The sequence below is a fragment of the Rhinoraja longicauda genome, chromosome 2, assembly GCF_053455715.1.
Source record: "Rhinoraja longicauda isolate Sanriku21f chromosome 2, sRhiLon1.1, whole genome shotgun sequence".
Taxonomy (NCBI): Eukaryota; Metazoa; Chordata; class Chondrichthyes; order Rajiformes; family Arhynchobatidae; genus Rhinoraja; species Rhinoraja longicauda.
Genome location: NC_135954.1, coordinates 35,104,734 through 35,124,982, shown reverse-complemented (window position 1 = coordinate 35,124,982; position 20,249 = coordinate 35,104,734). Strand labels below are relative to the sequence as shown.

General features: G+C 42.1%; 1 protein-coding gene across 1 annotated transcript in view; it reads left to right on the top strand.

Moving 5' to 3' along the window:
• The window catches only part of itga8 (integrin, alpha 8), a 222,036-nt gene that overhangs the window by 103,809 nt on the left and 97,978 nt on the right, over positions 1–20,249 (top strand). The window contains exons 17-18 of the mRNA XM_078417154.1: positions 1,360–1,514; positions 8,959–9,084. Coding sequence (XP_078273280.1) covers positions 1,360–1,514; positions 8,959–9,084 — 281 coding nt within the window. The remainder of the gene's footprint in view (positions 1–1,359; positions 1,515–8,958; positions 9,085–20,249) is intronic.

Sequence of the window (20,249 nt, the reverse complement as noted above, 5' to 3'; positions counted from 1 at the left end):
CTCGTGCAGTCAAAGAGCTTTCTCACCACCTGTTAGTATCTCACCACCTGTAAGGCATTCAGAAACAGTCATAAGATCATATCATGTGATAGGAGTGGAATTAGGCCATTCGCCCCATCAAGTCTACTCTGCCATTCAATCATGGCTGATCTATCTTTCCCTCCAAACCCCATTCTCCTGCCTTCTCCCCATAACTCTTGACACCCGGACCCGTCATAATATATGTAAACAGCTTTCAAAAATGTGGACGTTTTTTGAATACTAGAAAATGTCCATTCATTGGAAATGAGATCAGAAACATTAATATCAAGTTGGAAAAGGGAATACGTGATGTGTAATTGGTGTCTCGGCTCAGTGTCAGGGTCCATTCCTGGACTCATTGTTGGGTGTGGGAGAGCCAGGGTCTGATCCTCAGCTCATTTTGTACGTCTATGTCGCGGTGAGCAGGTGTATAGGAGGCACAGTGGTGCAAAGGTAGAGTTGCAGCCTTCCTGCGCCAGAGGCCCGGGTTTGATCCTGACCACGGGTGCTGCCTGTACGTAGTTTGTACGTTCTCCCTGTGACCGCGTGGGTTTTCTCTGGATGCTACGGTTTCCACCCACACTCCAAAGACATACAAGTTTGCAGGTTAATTGGCTTCTATAAATTGTCCCTAGTGTACAGGATAGTGCTGGTGTGCAGGGGGATCGTTGGTTGGCGCAGTCTCAGTGGAATGAAGCGCCGGTTTCCACGCTGTGTCTTTAAAGCCTAAAGTCTAAAGGTTCTGAAGTCTGGAATATGCTGAAAAACACACTTCAGCAAACCAGCTGCTCAATGATTCAATGATACTTTATTATCACCTGTACCAGGCTACAGTGAAATGCTTTATTTTGCATACAACCTCCTAAAAGCATACAACAGATCTCACCTAGGCAGTACACAAGAATTGCGCGGACAAAGTTACAAATGTTTGCCGAACTGTCCTATCTTCTGTCTGCCACTGCACATGGCAGCAAGTGCCCCTCCCCCCCCCCCCCCCCCCCCCACCACTAGATGGCTGCCTGGTGGGTCTCCCTTCGTTCTCGACAGCCCCTTGCAGGGTCCCTCCTTCGTTCTCAGTGAACAAATGCAATTTCAGTAACTGCAGTGTACAGTGAGGCATTTAGACCATGTATTCTTACGATTTATGAACCCAGTTTGTCTCGACCCTTATCTGAGTCCTTCTACCTCCTTCTGTCCTTGCCTTTATGCCTCGTTGAATGGACCTGAACATATGCAACTAAAAGCTTTCTAAATACGTATCTGAATAATGAGAACATGGTTTTCTATGTGCAGCTTGTGATGCTAACTTACAAACATCCATTGTTTTCTTTCCCTAAGTTCTGAATGCAACACTTCAGCTGGACAAACTGAAGAAAAAAGGAGGAATTGAGAGAACGCTGTTCCTTAATTATCAGCGGCCACAACACACATTCCAATTCGTTCTGAGCAATTTGGAACGCTTGGCCCAACAAGAATTTGTTGTTTTTCTTACAGTAAGTGTCTACTTAAAAAGTCTACAACCAAAAGGTTTATTATAGTTCCTGCTTAGCTACACAGACTGTAGATGAGACATGAGTTGGTGTGAGCAAGTTAGGCCGAAGGGCTTGTCTCCACACTGTATGACTTCAATCAATCAATACTTTATTACAGACTCAAGGTCCAGATAAAAGCCAAGACAGAAGCACAATAAGTTACATACAAAAGCACAGTAAGTCACTAACAAATTACTAACAAAAGCACAATAAATTACATACAAGCACAATGCATAGTTTAAAGCATCAGCCATCAGTGATCAACAACGAGACAACTATACCAATGTCTCCTCAACTGTGATTGGTAGCATGTAGTACTAAACCTTATTAGTGATAATGCCAAGATGATCTCATTTTTGGAGTCATTAATTCGGCAAATAAATTTATACATTAAATTTCTTAGCATGGCTTGTAGGGTATTAATCCTGCAGCCACAAGCATTTCACTTGCACTACACCATCTAGGTCTCTTAAGTAATATCCTCATGGCATCATTAAAAGCTACCTGAAGACTCTGTAGCTAGATTTTGTATAGTTTGACCACAAGTGTGCAGTGTAGAGTGGTGTAAAATATGCTCTGAACAGAGACATCTTCACCCCATCTGTACATGCACCAAATGTGCGCAAGAGAATGTTTGCTTGTGCATACATCATGCGGCATTGCCTATAAATATCCTCATCATCTGTCATTTGTTCTGTAATAAAATGTCCAAGATATTTTACCTTATTACATACACTAAGATTATTATCAGTCAATTTAAAATCAGGAAATTTTAGACATTTATTCTCTTTGGTTCTACAGATCATAATAACACTCTTACTGGCATTATATTTGATATCATGGTCCACACCAAATACAGAACATATAGCAAGGAGCTGCTGTACACCAGCGCTAGATGGACTAAGGACCACAAGATCATCTGCATACATAATATGGTTCACTAAAGTGTTACCAACCATGCACCCAGTATTACAGGCTTTCAATTGCTTGGACAGATCATCAATATAGAGATTGAAGAGAACGGTGGACAAGATTCCCCCTTGTCTGACACCATTGCTTACCCCAAATGGGCCTGAGACCATATTACCCCATTTTACTTGCATAGTCTGGTGGGCAAAAATTCTGGTAAGCCAGAATTCTCACAATGTATTTGGGCACCCCCCTTTGACTCAATTTAACAAACAACTTTCTATGATTAACACGATCAAAGGCTTGATGACTACTCTAAAGTTTAAGGGATTTTTTTTAATTTAAGGACACTGATTACTTGCTAGGGTATATAATTGCCTGGTTTTGGTTACTGTGTGGCACCTGACAGTGGGCTTAGCTGCATGTACTTGAACCTATTCAACCAAAAGCTTTTTGAACATAATAATTTATGCATGGCTTGTCATGCTAAGTTTTTTATTTCCAATTTTCCATGCCCCGGAGCAGAGGTGTAACTGCAAAACATAGGTTTATGGCACAGAGTAAGCAGTTTAGAGGGGATGTAAGGAAGAGTTTTTTTTCATCCAGAGGGTGGCTGCCACTTGGAATGCATTGCCTGGGTAGGTGGTGGAGGCAGAGAAGTTCACTATGTTTAAGAAGTATCTAGTTGAGGACTTGGGGTATGTTGGTCGACATGGGCAAGTTAAGGCGAAGGGTCTGTTTTCATACTGTTTCACTATGTCTCTATGACTTAGAATGGAGATGAGAAGGAATTCATTGCCACAAATGGCTGTGGAGGTCGACATTCGGTATTTTTAAAGCAGAGACTGATAGGTTCTTGATTAGTAAGGATATGGTGACATGCAGGAGAATGGGGTAGAGAGGTTAAAAATAGATTAGCTATGATCAAATGGCAGAGTAGATTCAATGGGCTAAATGGCATAACTCTGCTCCTCTGACGATCTAATGGTCATATGGACTTGAATTGCCATGGCTCCAGACCAAGTATTGGTAAGTGTTAATAAATAGGCACTTGATGGTTAGCATGGACATGGCGGGCTGAAAGATCTGCTTCTATGCCATCTACAACTCCCTTTTCCAAAGTTTTGAATACTAATCTTAGAAACATTGAAAACAATAGACAACAGACAATAGGTGCAAGAGTAGGCCATTTGGTTCCTTGAGCCAGCACCACCATTCACTGTGATCATGGCTGATCATCCACAATCAGTACCCCGTTCCTACCTTCTCCCACTATCACTTGACTCCGCTATCTTTAAGAGCTCTATCTAACTCTCTCTTGAAAGCATCCAGAGAATTGGCCTTCACTGCCTTCTGAGGCAGAGAAATCCACAGATTCACAACTCTCCGGGTGAAAAAGTTTTACCTCATCTCCGTTCTAAATGGCCTACCTCTTATTCTTAAACTATGGGCCCTGGTTCTGGACTCCCCCAACATCGGGAACAAATTTCCAGCCTCTAACGTGCCCAATCTCTTAATAATCTTATTGAAGATCCCCTCGTCCTTCTAAATTCCAGTGTATACAAGCCCAGACACTCCATTCTTTTACCATACGACAGCCCCGCCATTCCTAGAATTAACCTCATGAACCTGCGCTGCACTCCCTCAATAGCAAGAATGTCCTTCCTCAAATGTGGAGACCAAAACTGCACACAATACTCCAGGTGTGGTCTCACCAGGGCCCTGTACAACTGCAGAAGGACCTCTTTGCTCCGATACTCAACTCCTCTTGTTATGAAGGCCAACATGCCATCAACTTTCTTCAATGCCTGCTGTACCTGCATGCTTACTTTCAGTGACTGATGAACAAGGACACCCAGATCTCATTGTACTTCCCCTTTTCCTAATTTGACACCATTCAGATAACAATCTGCCTTCCTGTTCTTACCACCAAAGTGGATAATCTCACATTTATCCACATTAAACTGCATCTGCCATGCATCTGCCCACTCACCCAACCTGTCCAAGTCACCCTGCATCCTCATAGCATCCTCCTCACAGTTCACACTGCCACCCAGCTTTGTGTCATCTGCAAATTTGCTAATGTAACTTTTAATCCCTTCAAAATCATTCATGTATATTGCAAATATAGAACATAGGTGCATTTGGCCCTTCGAGCCAGCTTCGTTATGATTCAATATGATCATGGCTGATCATCCAAAATCAGTACCCTGTTCCTGCTTTCCCCCCATATCTATCCCTTGATTCTGTTAGCTTCTTCAGCTATACAAACTGAAGCAGAAAGTAGGGCTCAAGAGAACATCGGCCATAATATGCGTTCCAATTAGCCTTTGGAAAGCCAAGCAGAGGCAATGTTGTATGAGAGACATTAATGCATGTGCAAATTTTGGCAATGCATCTCAATGGGTTTTACAAATCATGAGCCGCGCTGCAAGCTAGTTTGACCCCACGCAGTGGTACTGACATGCACCTGCAGCAACGGCCATTTTATTGCCATTTGATGTGGTGACCGTGACAGATTTTTACTTTCCTCTGGCCCTGTTCAGAGAGAGTGTAACTGAAAACCTTCTCGCCTGTATCAGATTTCCACAGTGTTGTGGGTAAGCGCCAAAACAATTGAGCCTGGTTTTGTTAAGTTGCAATGAAATGTACGAAGTGAAGTGGAAGTAAGAGAAGTAACAGAAAAAAACAGGGAGGTTTCCAACTGATTGGGTTTCAGTACAAAAACAGATCCATTTCTTGCAGTATATTTTGTAGTCTGAATATTTCCTGACCATTCTATCCTTGGTTGGTGGCTGGAGGGCTGAGACTGGACAAATCTAAAGAAAAATAAACTTTGAAAACATTTTATTCTTAATGCAGCTGATTGGAACTTTAAACGTAAAAGAGTACAGCACGGGAAAAGATTGATCCACAATGTCAGCGTCAACCATGATCTCAAATTAAACCAATCTCTTTCTGCCTGCACATGACCCATTTTCCTCTATTCCTTTTGTATTTCTATGTGCTTATCTAAAAGTCACGTCACATCTTTAAGGATGGCACAGTAACACAGCTGGTAGAGTTGCTGGCTCACAATGCCAGAGACCCAGGTTCGATTCTGACCTCAGGTGATATGTGGAGTTTGCATGTTCTCCCTGTGTCTGTGTAGGTTTCCACTGGGTACTCCAGTTTCCTCCTACATCCCAGAAGAGCGCCGTTTTTTAAAGTTAATTGGCCTCTTTAAATTGTCTATAGGGCGAGGGATTGAGAAGATGGGATAGCATTGAACTAGTGTGAATGAGTGATTGATGGTCGGCATGGAATCGGTGGGCTGAAGGACCTGTTTCCATGCTGTATCTCAAAAAACAACTATCATATCTGCCTCTATCACCATTGCTGGCAGTGTGTTACAGGCACCTATCATTCTTTGCATGAAAAACTTGCCCTGCACATCTCCTTTAAACTTTCTCCCTCTCACCTTAACGTTTTGTCTTGCAGTACTTGATATTTCCATCCTGAGAAAAAGATTCTGACCATCCACCCTATCTCTGCCTATCAGAATGAAAAAAAACTTCTACTTGGTCTCTCCTCAACCTCCAATGCTCCAGTGAAAACAAAACAAGTTTGTTCCACAGAAGATAGACACAAAATGCTGGAGCAACTCAGCAGGTTAGGCAGCATCTCTGGAGAAAAGGAATAGGTGATGTTTCAGGTCAAGACCCTTCTTCAGACCCTGACCTCAGCATTTTGTGTCTAGCTTCGGCGTAACCCAGCATCTGCTGTTCCTACATAAGTTTGTTTCACCTCTCCTTATGCCTAATACCTTTAATCCAGGTAGCATTCTGGTAAACCTCTTGTTCACTCTTCGCATCCTTTCTGTAATGAGGTGACCAGAATTGTATACAATACTCCAAATGTGACTGAAGAATAATTTTATAAAGCGGCAACATGACTTCTCGACTCGTGTACTCAAAGCCTCCATCAATGAAGGCAAGCATACCATATGCCTATCACTTTACCTACTTGTGTGGCTGATTGCAGGAAATGTGTTGCTACTTTCAGCGATTATTTGTGAGGGATCAGGAAATAAATAAATGCTACATGCCTTGACCTATCGAGAGAGAAATGGGATTCTCAGTGTGTAAATTTAGATGAAATCATGAAATGATCCAAAGCAACAATGAAGCAAATATTTGAATATGCTGCACCCAATTTTGCCAGGAAGTCACTTCTCATGGTATTTATACTGGAAATTAGCATGTCATTATGCAAGAATGTATTGGCAGGAAATAATTTGCTCAATTGCCGGCAAGGCCGAAAAGGACACGGCAAATGCTTGTAGTTATTTGTGTCTGTATCATGCAATGAATAGTTTTGCATCAATAATGATGGATTATAGACTATCTTCTGTGAGTAAGTAAGTATCATCAATTATGTACAAATGTAATTGCATGTAAAGATGAAATGAAGTTAAAATGAATGACAGCAGTCATTTTAATCTGTTTGTAGCAATGTGACAATGAGTGGATTAAAGTTACTTCTATGATCTTATATTATATTATAAAAGAGATGCTGCTGTTTTCTGCTGTGTATCATTCTGTTGTCGAGCAGGGGTGGAAAGAGAATGGGAATATTGTCCTGCCAGAACAAAACTTTTTTTTAAGAGCGAACATCAGAAATTCAGTTCCAATGAGGCATATCCTTTAATCTTATGTTATTTCCCATTCTTTCAGTGCATGGAATATACAGTGTGAAGAATTTGCTGTCTGCCTTTTGGATTGTGAACAAATTATTTTAGTTATTTCCTGACTGTTTTATTCATCTTGTGCTGAGGCACGCACACATGTTTATGCCTTGTTTTATTGGTGGGATTGGGGAGGAAGAACCTTTGCCATTTATCTTCCACTGATTTATCCCTGAAAATGAAGGGTTTGGAAGAAAAGGCGATGGATTTTCAGGTTGCTGTCACAGCCGAGCCATGGTGACGATTTGTCCATTGCCACCCGCTGTATAGAGATACTTGAAGGCTCTTCTTCAAGAAAACTGGAGCAACAGATCTAATGAGACCAGTTAGATAGGAGAATCCTTAATTAACCATAGCATTGCATTTATCCGTGCCATTTCATGGTGGATAGCAAACATCCTTTAGTGGCACTGCATGAAAGACCATGTGAGGGTCACCATCTAGTGATTGGCTGCATTTACCAAATACTTCACTGGATTTTAATTGTGGAGACTTGCCTTCACAGGATCCATGTTAGCACCGAGCCAGATGCAGTATAGTGCCATGGTGAAACCACTTCAGCAGCTCCCTTAGGTTCTGACTGGAGCATCCATCTGTTTCCTCCAACGTTGTCGATGTGGTGCAGTGCAGGCCTGCTGAAACACTGCTGCAGTGGGAACACCTCTGGCAGCAATTACCTCATGTTATGCTACCCCCATTTTTGCTTCTTCGTCATGAAGAGTGGGATTCTTGTCTACTCCATAGTACTGGCAGATTCATGCCTGTATCTTAGGCTTCACTTTCCTCATGTTTTTCTTTGTGAATATAGAACAGTGCAGCACAGGAACAGGCCACTCAATCCACTATCTCCATGCCTAATATAATGCAGTTAAACATCTACTTGGACTGCATGTGATCCATATCCCTCCATTCTCTGCATATCCATGTGCCTACCAAAAAGCCTCTTAAATGCTCCTATTGTATCTGCCTCCACCGCCAGCCCTGGCAGCATGTTCCAGGTACTCACCACTCTTTGTGTAAAAAGGTTGCCCTGCACATCTCCTTTAACCTTTGCCCCTCTCACCTCAAAGCTATGCCCTCCAACATTTGACATTTCCAAACTGGGAAAATGTTTCACACTGTCCACCCCATCCATGTCTCTCATAATTTTATAAACTTCCAATAGCAATTACCTTGTGTAATGCTGCCCCCATTCTAGCCTCCTTGTAACAGAGAGTGGGATGCTTGGCTGCTCCTCAGTGCTTGCATATTCATGCTTGTATCTCAGGTATTCCTTTCCTTGTGTTTTTGCTTGTGAATTGTCAGTACCCTTTCACTTAAAATGTTTCAAAAGCTATTGAAGCATTGAAATATCACAAAACTACCCAAGACCTTTCAGAAATGTTGTTACCCACTTGCAATACTCCCCTTTAATTGAATGCATCGTTTAAAATGCACCATTCATAAATATATTATTAATATGTTATATCTAAGTATGGAAAATTGTCTTCATAGGAACCATGCAAGTCAGTCAGATAAGCCCCAATAATAACCATTTGGGTCCAAACTATGTTTTGACCTGCTGTTGCTCACAAAGGACTAATGAAAATGTCAAATAATTCCATGCAACAGTATCCGTCAATGATCAATCTTCTTTTTATCACAATGTGCAGTTTGAAATGTATTTTAATGTTTAAATTCGGCATTGCTGTTTAAAAACAAGATAATTGAACGTCACCAAATTTTGTGAGAATTTATGCTAATTTAAGTGTTTTTATTTTTCTCTTTCAGGAAATATTTCGTGACAAATTAACACCAATTACTGTTAGTTTAAATTACAGTTTGGATGAATCTCATCCTTCAGGGGATCTTAAGCCAATAATGAACTATTACAGTGAAACGTTCCTTCAGAAAGCGGTGAGAACAAATATTTACCATTTAGTTCGATCTATTGTAAGATGTATTGTGGGTCATATTTAAAGCTGTGTGTTGATCATTTTTTCTCTGTTTTCATGATTGACCTGAGTCTTAAAATACATAGGTAAAATTGGAAAAAGTCACCTGCATAGGATTGTGAAGGTTTGATCAAGTGTAAATATGGTTTCATCCTGAGCATGAGAATGTAAATGAAACCTAAATGTGCAACAACAGTGTATGTTATTCCAGGAAGCTTAACGTCTACAGGTAAAAGAACTGTGTGTATGTGTCAATTATGTAGTGTGGAATGAGAAAATATGGCCCCAATCCCCCTCATTAACCCGATTTCTCCGAGCAGACCTTGTATTTTTTTAAATAGATAATTGCACTTAACAGATGCAATTAGTGACATGGTTGCATTGCATCCCTAATCCATCTAGAAGAATTATGGTTATTATTTTGCCAGGGTAAGTATGTGCCTTCAGCAAAGACTTTAAAATGAGTTGATTAACTAAATGTCATTAGTGATAATCCATTATATTTGTCTAAATCCAATCTAGATGGGAATTTGGGCAATGCTTACACCAATAAACACATTGCATCATTGTCAGTGAAGTGCTGTGTTCATAGATTTTGTCTGAAGTATAATTACCAAGAGGCAGAGGCCCAGCAACTCCACTTCCTGGAACTTGTCATTTGTGGCTCCACAGAGATTTGTGAATACCACCTATGCACCAATTTCTGCTGCTGTGCTTCCAAGTAAAGGCTAAATGCAATGTTCTGCTTAAATTCTACATGCAAAAATGTTACCACAAGCATGATGCTTGTGAAGTCTGCAATTGTAGCAAATCCTTTGGTATTATTAGCTACGGAACAATAATCAGCTGCATTGTGGTTCAATTAACAGAGGGAATCTAAAGTAATAATTGTGAACACATTATCTAAATTGTTTCTGTTGGGACATGTCATAGTATTGGATGGGGCCTTCAGTATTCGCTGTCATTTATTCCTTGTATTCATTCATTTATTTAAATGCCATGTGGTGTCTGGTACCCTTGTTATATCCAAAAGATTAACAAAAGAGTACAGGACAGTTTTTTTTGTGTAAGAAGGAACTGCAGATGCTGATTTAAACTGAAGATGGACACAAAAAGCTGGAGTAACTCAGCAGGACAGCATCCCTGGAGAGAAGGAATGGGTCTGAAGAAGGGTCTCGACTAGAAACGTCACCCGTTCCTTCTCTCCAACGATGCTGCTTGTCCCGCTAAATTGCTTCAGCTTTTTGTGTCTAGGACAGTTTTTTTGTTTGACAGCACCCCAATTTTGCAGGCCAGTCTTTATCGCCCAGAGTATGTTTCCCTCAAAAAAGATAGACACCAAGCGCTGGAGTAACCCAGCGGGTCAAGCAGCAGCTCTGAAGAAAAAGGATGGGTGATGTTTCAGGATGGGACCCTTCTTCAGAAGAAAGGTGCCGACTTGAAACGTCACCCATCCTTTTTATTCAGAAGAAGGGTCCCAACCCGAAACTTCTCCCATCCTTTTTCTCCAGAGATGCTGCCTGACGCGCTGCATTACTACAGCACTTTATGTCTATCTTCGGTGTGTACGAACATCTGTAATTCCTTTCTACACAGGATGTTTCCCTAAAATGGCCTTTATAGAAGCCTATCACTGCTTTTCGTTGCTATAAAATCAGAATTTAAAGAGATCAAGTGTCAGAAATATCAAACAAGACAATTACAGAAACATCCTTAAACGTCTCTCCGAAATTAAAATAGTTGGCTTATTTTACTTCAATGCAAGCTGTCTTATGGATTGGCATTAAGTGTGGTAAGTCTATGAAAAGAACATGTGCTGACACCACATGTCTTCTTATTTACACCTCGGAGATCACATTTCAAGAAATAATGCTATCATGGTGACCAATGTTGAAAAGTTATTTGGCGATAAACCTTCATGTCACCATGGTAATTTTGTCATGAGATATTGGAGTTTCTTCTCAACTCCCTTATCCTTGCAGGTCCTTAGAAATGGGAGTAGTTTAAAACATATATTTTTTTTTAGTTTGTTCAAGGCTATTTTCTGAAACAGTAGCTACATCCTGTAGCCGTGGATAGTTGTTTCAAGAGGAATTATTGGCTGTTAGTCACTGACACCCTCTTGCTCCTTCCTTAATCACCTCATTAACTTGGGCTTCATGTAGACAGACTTCAAAGAGTCCAGGGAAATCCCAAAGGCATGAACTAATTTTTTTGCCTGTTTTTCTCTCGACAGAGAAAGTTAAAATTGGATGGAAATTTCACTTTAGTCTGAATTCTGATTATTTGGTTTATTTGCCTTTTGATAACTGGATTAATAAAAAAATCAAACGTTGCATAACTCTTTTAAATATCACTCTGGTTTAAACAATTCATAACTAAACTGTTTGGCTTTGATTAAGAGAAAAATCCAAACTATCTCTTGCTGGAAACCATTCATCACACCCGCAGATTGGCGTGATAACACATCTTTTGATATGTTGGCATAAAATACCCGTTAACAGAAGATGCCAACCATTATAAAGCATTAAACACGGATCACTATGATCATTAGTAGCTTTGCTTCAAACCAATGTCCTTTAAAAGAGTAAACATCAAACTGCCTGGAGAATTCAGCGAGTCAAGCAGCATCTGTGGAAGCTAGGGGTGGTTGCAACATTACTGAGAATACAGAAATAAATTAGTATACAGAAGTGAGAGGGAGGGATGAGACTGGGCTTATATTCACTGGAATTTAGAAAGATGAGAGGGGATCTTATATAAAATTCTTACGGGTAGACAAAATGCTGGAGCAACTCAGCGGGCCTGGTAGCATCTTGGGAGAGAAGGAATGGGAGACCCTTCTTCAGACTGATGTCAGGGGAGGGGGCGGGACAAATATAGGATGTAGTCAGAGACGGGAAGAATGGTGGGAGAACTGGGAAGGGGGAGGGGATAGAGAGGGGAAGCAGGGACTAGCTAAAGTGGGAGAAGTCAATGTCCATTCCGCTGGGGTGTAAACTGCCCAAGCAAAATATGTGCTGTTCCTCCAATTTGCACTGGGCCTCACTCTGACAATGGAGGAGGCCCAGGACAGAAAGGTCAGATTGGGAATGGGAGGGGGGTTGAAGTGCTGAGCCACCGAGAGATCAGTTGGTTGAGTCGGACTGAGCGGAGGTGTTCAGCGAAACGATCGGCGAGCCTGTGCTTGGCCTCGCCGATGTAGAGAAGTTGACATCTGGAACAGCGGATACAATAGATGAGGTTGTAGGAGGTACAGGTGAACCTCTGCCTCACCTGGAAAGACAGTTTGGGTCCTTGGATGGAGTCGAGGGGAGAGGTAAAGGGACAGGTGTTGCATCTCCAGTGGTTGCAGGGGAATGTACCTGGGGAGGGGGCGGTTTGGGTGGGAAGGGACAAGTGGACCAGGGAGTTACGGAGGGAACGGTCTCTGCGGAAAGCAGAAAGGGATGGAGATGGGAAGATGTGGCCAGTAGTGGGATCCCGTTGGCGGTGGCGGAAATGTTGGAGGATGATTTGTTGTATGCGTCAAGAACCCAGAATTCTGAAGGGATTGGACAAGCTAGATGCAGGAAAAATGTTCCCGATATTGGGGGAGTCCAGAACCAGGGGTCACAGTTTAAGAATAAGGGGTAGGCCATTTAGGACTGAGATGAGGAAAAACGTCTTTCACCCAGAGAGTTGTGAATCTGTGGAATTCTCTGCCGCAGTGGGCAGTGGAGGCCAATTCACTGGATGTATTCCAGAGAGAGTCAAATAGAGCTCTTAGGGCTAACGGAATCAAGGGATATGTGGAAGAAAGCAGGAACGGGGTACTGATTTTGGATGAACAGCCGTAATCACATTGAATGGTGGTGGCGGCTCGAAGGGCCGAATGGCCTACTCCTGCATCTATTTTTAATGTTTCTATGTTTCTATACTTACTGATGATGTCTGTGACATCAATGGTGTGTTCATTTAGGTCTGGCCACTGAGTCTTGTTTCTGGCAGAGGTTCTTGACAGAGGTTGGTCGGTGAACCAAATGAGTGGGGAGATGTGTAGGAGGGAACTTCAGATGTTGGTTTAAACCGAAGATAGACACAAAAAGCTGGAGTAACCTCTGTCTCATAAAAACATAGAAACATAAAAAATAGGTGCAGGAGTAGGCAGCATCTCTGGAGAGAAGGAATGGGTGACGTTTCGCGTCGAGACCCTTCTTCAAAGTGGGGAGATGATGGACATATGATGCTGGGAGGGGAGGAAGGGGGGAGAGTATTGCAACAGAGTCGGGTTGATGATAGATGGAAGCAGAACAAGGGGGAAGAAAGAAGGAACAATTAAACAGATGGAATTGGGTGGGAGAAAGGAGGGAGGAAGAGCAGATAGAAAAGGGGTAGGGTTAAAAACAAAAAAATGACAGATTTGCTAAAACTGTATTTCCTTCCTGGCTGGGTTTTCCAGCATTTTCTGTTATATTTCACTTCTCCAACAATTAATGTACCACCCAATTTCCCCAATTATCCATGCTTCCTCCATTTCCCTTAACACCTTTACATAATAAATACTTGACTCTATTCTAAGCATTGCTGTTGATTTTAAATAACTTTTTTGGAACAGCATTTCTACAATTTCAAAATTGATCACATCATTCCCTGACTACTTGTCAGCATTCTTATTGTTTCAATCATGCCATAAAAGGATTTTTATCTTTTGGAATACTATTTGAGTTTATCCGGTCTGGACAGATAAATCGTCATGAGTTTCCTAGTTAATCATTCCTGAAATTTTTTCAAAGCCAGTATATCAGCTCTTATGTCCTACACCTCTCGTGACAATACTCAGTTCATCCACTTTATATAATAACGTATCGTTTATGCAACAAATATCAGTGATAACATTTCAGGTGACCATAGGCTTCTATTCCACTTCTGCTGCCTATTACGTATTTGCAGCATTTTTTATTTTTGTTGCTATCCAGAATCTCTTGCCTGAACTATATGAAGGGCCTCAGAAGAAGCACTTTTAAAAAACTCCCATTTATCACTTAAGTGAACTATTTCTCAGTAAATACCTCCACAAACTCACAAAATGTATCATGATTTGAATATTTTTCTTGCAAGTACCTCTGGGAAGATTATTCTGACACTACTCAGAACACAATGACTGGAGTTACTCAAAAGGTGATTGCAGCTTTTGTGGTGGATTCTTCTCAAGTTATCGCAGAGCATTCAGAGGTGCACGAAATTCTCAACACACACAGGCGTTTTCAAAACCCCGCGCCACATGGTCTTTATCAACAAGGATATGTTGTGGAACTTCCACTAACCATTGTTGACACTTTCAACTCTTTGCCATTTTCATTTCAGAAATTGTTTGTTCAATGCTACTCTGTGGCTGAATGCCTACTGCTAAATAAATTCCAAAAGGAATTTGAACCATTCCAAGTCCTTGGTGAGTTTTTCCCTTCTGCTCTTGGAATTCTGAGGTTTTGCTGGTGCTGCCCGTTTGGCATCACCCCTTGAACACATTTGGTTCTGTTTCTAAACGATGTTTCCTGCATTGTTTGTGACAATTTCGGAACAGTTTCTGGCAAAGACTATTTACAAAAGGACACAAAGTGCTGGAGTAACACAGCAGGTCAGGTAGCATCTCTGGAGAACTTGGATAGTTGACGTATCAGATCGAGACCCATCTCCAGAGATGCAGACTGACTTGCTGAGTTATTCCAGCACTTTGTGTCCTTTCGTGTATCAACCAGCAAGTGCAGTTCTTTGTTTCTACAAAGATTGTTTGCACATGTCCTGACAATCGATGTAGAAGATCAATTTCTGCCAGAGGGAAATATTTAGTGATTGAAATAATGTTTCGTTGTCAAAACCCAACAATTAATTTTATGGATGAGATCAGTGAAGACAAACATTACCGTCAGAAATTACGATGGGAACGAATAAATGCTGAACAATTAAACATGTAGTTTGGCTCTGTCTTCACAAGTAACCTTCCACATATGTTGGTGACCAAGGCCCTAGAGAGAAGTAATAACTGAAGGAAATCGCAATTGGTAAATAAATGGTGCCAAAGGCCGACACTCTTCTTCCTAGAGTACCAAACGAAATGGCCCCTGGAAGTATTGGATGCTCTACTGGTCGTCTTCCCTCAGATTAAGGTGCAGGTCCCAGATGTTGTAGGGTAGCAAGTATAACTTGTGTTTGGAAAACGAGGAGGATAAACAAAACAAGGAATGACATTTGAGAAGCATAAATATGGTGGACAGTCAGAACCTTTTTGCTGGGATGGACAAATATTAGAGGGCATAGATTTAAGATGGGAGGGGAAAATTTAAAGGAGAATGTACGGGACAAGTTTTTTTATACAGAAGGTGCTGAGTGCTGGGAACATGCTGCCAGGCATGGAGGTGAAGGCATTTAAGAGACTTTTGGATGGCAGATGAATATGCAGGGAATGGAGGGATATGGATCATGTCCAGGCAGATGAGATTATTTTATCTTGGCACCGTTTTTGGCACAGACATTGTTGGCCAAAAAGACAGTTCCTGTGTTGTGCTTTTATATGCTCCAGAACTGAGATCAGGAGAAATTTCTTCACCCAGAGAGTGATGAACCTGTGAATTCCCAACCACAAAACTATGTGGAGGCAAAGTTATGTTAGATAATACATTGAGTAGTTAAGCTAGCTTGAAGGGCTAAGTGGCCCATTCCTGCTCCTATTTTTTTTAATGTTTCTATGAGCTAGATAAAGCAGTGGTACAAGCCAGCACATGCAAGCTCAGAAACATCTAGAAAGAGGTGACTGAGATGAAATATCATGTGGCATTTCCACAGAGGAATGGGCCTTGACAATTTACCCTTAGCCCACTTGATAGAACATAGAACAGGACAGCACAGGAACAGGACCCTTGGCCCACAATGTCTTTGCCGAACCTGATGCTAAGTTAAACTATTCTCCTTTGCCTGCACGTGATCCATATCCCTCCATTCCCTCAATATCCATGTGCCTATCCAAAAGTCTCTTAAATGTCACCATCGTGTCTGCCTCCATCACCACCCCTGGCAGTGCATTCCAGGTGCTCACTATCCTCTGTGTAATTAAAAAAACTTGCCCCCGCACATCTCTTTTGAACATTGCCCCGTACCACCTTAAAGCTATGCCCTCTGGCCTTAGGCATTTCCACCCTGTGAAAAAGGTTCTGACTGTCTACCCTATCTAGGCCTCCCATCATTTTATATGCTTCTACGGGGTCCTCCTCCCCGAGTTCCAACATTCCAGAGAAAATGATTGATATAAATAATCATGCTTATATTGGAGTTATATGTAACTGTTCAAATATGTTTGTTCCAGCCAGTCAAACCGTGGTGTGTGTGTGTGTGTGTGTTCTAAATAGCTTCATCAAGTGTTGGGTTGATATGTGATATCTGAGATGTGGTGAAGAAACATGACTGCTGTCAGGATTTCAAAGCCCCCCTCTCCATCTTTGTCATGGCAAAGTGGTTGCAGTGAGATTTTTCTATTCTTCCTGGTGCAGTCCAAGACAGAGTTAAATAAATATAAGTGTGACATTTAAAAGCAAATTTGTACAAGTGCCAGCACACATTGTTCTGTTTATCGCAAGGAATTTCCTTGAATTGGGGGAAGAGGAGGAGGCAGGAGGGGATGGCAGCAGCAGGTGTGTTGGTTAGCTACATCAAATTCAGATGTGGACTTACCAATGTCTACACTGGTGGGATCCCTGAATTAACACATCTCAGAAAGATGGATTTCATTTTTTTGAAATGATTGGTATTTACTACGTTTAACATGGTAAGCAGAAGGCAGTTCACTTGCATTTTCTGATTCAGTCTATCATGAGAATTAAGTGATCTCCAGGTGAAATCTGGCCTTGTGGTTGGCATAGACACCATGGGTCGAAGTGTCCGTTCCTGTGCTGCATTGGGATGTCAAAGACAATTAAAATGTGAGTCGATGTTAGCAGGGAATTCTTTTCACTATTTTACTGCTCAGAATTAAAATTATCCTCTGCAGGTCTCTAAAATGTTAAATGTAGGGTAATAAATACACAGGTGTCTCTTGCCCTAATTACATACCTCCAGTTGTCCCCAACTTGTGTACCTCTGAACATCACTCTGCCATCACTTTCAGCATCTCTTCCTCCAACCAGCTTTCCACTTTCTTCCATGTTTTCCCATATTTATATGAAAAATAAATAAACTGCAGATTTAGTACATAAACAGTCTTTCCAGGATCTTCTGTTCTCCTATTTCAGATAATATATTGATACTTTTAATGCACAGTTAATGGTCACATTTTGCCTTAAATTTTGCCTTTATGATTTTTTGTACCACATTATTTCTAATGACTGTTTTATAGTAGATGTACTCTTGATCTACCTGCTATTGTTCTGGAAACCCCCTAAGGCAAAGTATCCACGTTTCATAGAGTGTAGAACAGTACAGCACAGGAATGGACTTTTGGCCCACAATTGACACTAAAAGCTGGAGTAACTCAGCGGAACAGGCAGCATCTCTGGAGAGAAGGAATAGGTGAGACCCTTCTTCAAGCTCGACCCGAAATGTCACCCATTCCTTCTCTCCAGAGATGCTGCCTGACCCGCTGAGTTACTCCAGCTTTTTGTGTCTAGCATTGGTTTAAACCAGCATTTGCAGCTCCTTCCTACACGTTTGGTTCACAATGTTTGTGTCGAACATGATGCCATGTTAAACTAAACTCATCTGCCTGTACATGATCCATATCCCTCTATTCATTGCACTTCCATTTGCCTATCTAAAGAAGCTTCCTAAATGCCACTATTGTATCTGCCTCGTAATGTATTCCAGGCCCCCACCCCACTCTGAGTAAAAAACCTGCCCTGTACATCTTCATTAAAATTTGAATACTTTATTGAATGGAAGACTTTATTGTCACATTACAGTGTGTTACATGTGAAATTCTTTGCTTGCATACCATGCTATGGTATGCAAATAGTTGCCTGTAAATGGGGTGCTCACAAAGTTACAAATCCCCCCCCTCCCCATGCCAGTTCCCCCTTGTTCTCCCCCCCCCCTCTCCCCCTCCCCTCCCTCATGGTGGTCCCCCCATGCCAGGTCCTCCATTGTCCATTGTTCTTCCCCCTCCCTCACGCCAGTCCCGCCATGCTGGGTTTTCCATTGTTCTTTCCACCCCCCCCTCCCTTACGGCAGTCCCCCCACGCCAGGTCCCCTTTGCTCTTCCCCCTCCCTCATGGCAGTCCCTGAAAGCCGTGTCCTCGTTGCTATTCCCCCTTCCTCATGGCGGTCCCAGAACACCGGGTCCTCCTTTGTTCCTCCCCTCGGCAGCGGCTTCCTCACTTCCACATGTCCTTCCTCGTCCGTCAGTCGGCACCATCGTCGGCCGCCACACCGGCCTCGCCACTAATGGTGCGGTGGGGGGGGGGGGGGGGGGGGCTCTCGCCTTATAGCTATGCCATCGGGACTTTTCCACCCTGGGAAAAAGGTTCTGCCTGTCTACCCTATCAATGGCTCTCATCATTTAATATACTTCTATCAAGATTCGCTTTAACCTTTCCTCTTGGTTTGATCCATCTGTGATGAACTTCATGGTCATCCTTTCACTTTTACACTACTCGGTTTATCAGCGCTCTGTCTTATTTCATACCCTGTTCATTGTTCCAGTTAACAAGATTTTCCATCACTCAACCCTTTAACTTAATTTTAACACTGCTGCCTCTTTGTTATATTTGTCAACAGCTTTCAAATCCCATTCACTGAATGCTCACAACCTCTAATACCCCTGTGGCAGAGTAAATAAAGCATTTCATCTGTGAGGAGAAAAACAAAGTTACATTTTCAGGATTGTGTCCTTTGTGTAGAACAGGAAGAAAGCTCGAGATGTAGAAAATAGATTTTGCCCTTCACAAATCCATGCCGGCTTTCTTGAATCAATTAAAACATTTTAAAGGTATTTAATCAATCCTATTATTCACAGACTCTGGTATTTACAGACATGAGGCTGGTAGGAACACAGAACAGTACAGCACAGGAACAGGCCCTTCGACCCACAATGTCTCTGCCGAACATGATGCCCATTTAAACTACACATCTGCCTGCTCATGGTCTATATCCCTTCGTTTCAATAGACAATAGGTGCAGGAGGAGGCCCTTCGGCCCTTCGAGCCAGCACCGCCATTCAATGTGATCATGGCTGATCATTCTCAATCAGTACCCTGCCAGTCCATGTGTCCAAATGTCTCTGAGGTGTTGCTGTCATATCTGCTTCCACCACTTACCCAGGCTCCTACCATTCATTGAATATAAATTTAATCTTGAGCAGTAAAACTATGAAATAAATTCCCTGCTAAATTTGAATCACAGTTTCATTTCCATTAACATCCAGCATTCTATGCCAATACATTTCTATGGAGATCACTTACTTCCCATGACAAATGAAGCTGTTCACGGTTTTCAGACTCTTACACCTTCTTCCTGGGGTGAAATGAGAGTGTGGCCAGGGTGGTGTGGGTCCTTGATGATACTGATTGTCTTTTTGAGGCAGCGTCTCGTATAGATCTGTCCGATGGTGAGGGGGTCAGTACCTGTGATGGACCGAGCAGTGTCCACCATTTCTTGGAATCTCCTTCATTCCTGGGCATTTGAGTTGTTGAACCAGACCTGCAACACCAAGGGGTTCTGTACAGGAAGGAACTGCAGATACTGGTTTACACCGAAGACAAATGCAAAATGCTGGAGTAACTCTGCGGGACAGGCAGCATCTCTGGAGAGAAGGAATGGGTTGAGATCCTTCTCCCAATACCTACCCAATAGCACTGCGGAAGTCGAGTTTAGAGTTTAATCTTATTGTCATGCGTACTGAGGTGACAAGCTTTTGTTTTCCTGCTATCCAGCCAGCGTAAAGACTATACATGATTACAATCAAGCCGTCCACAGTGTACAGAAACAGGATGATGGGTATAACATTTTGTGCAAGATGAAGTCCAGTAAAGTCCGATTAAAGATCATCCGAGGGTCTCCAATGAGGTAGTTGGTCGCTCAGGATCACTCTCTAGTTGATGATCAGATGGTTCAGTTGCCTGATAACAGCTGAAAGAAACTGTCCCTGAATCTGGAGGTGTACGT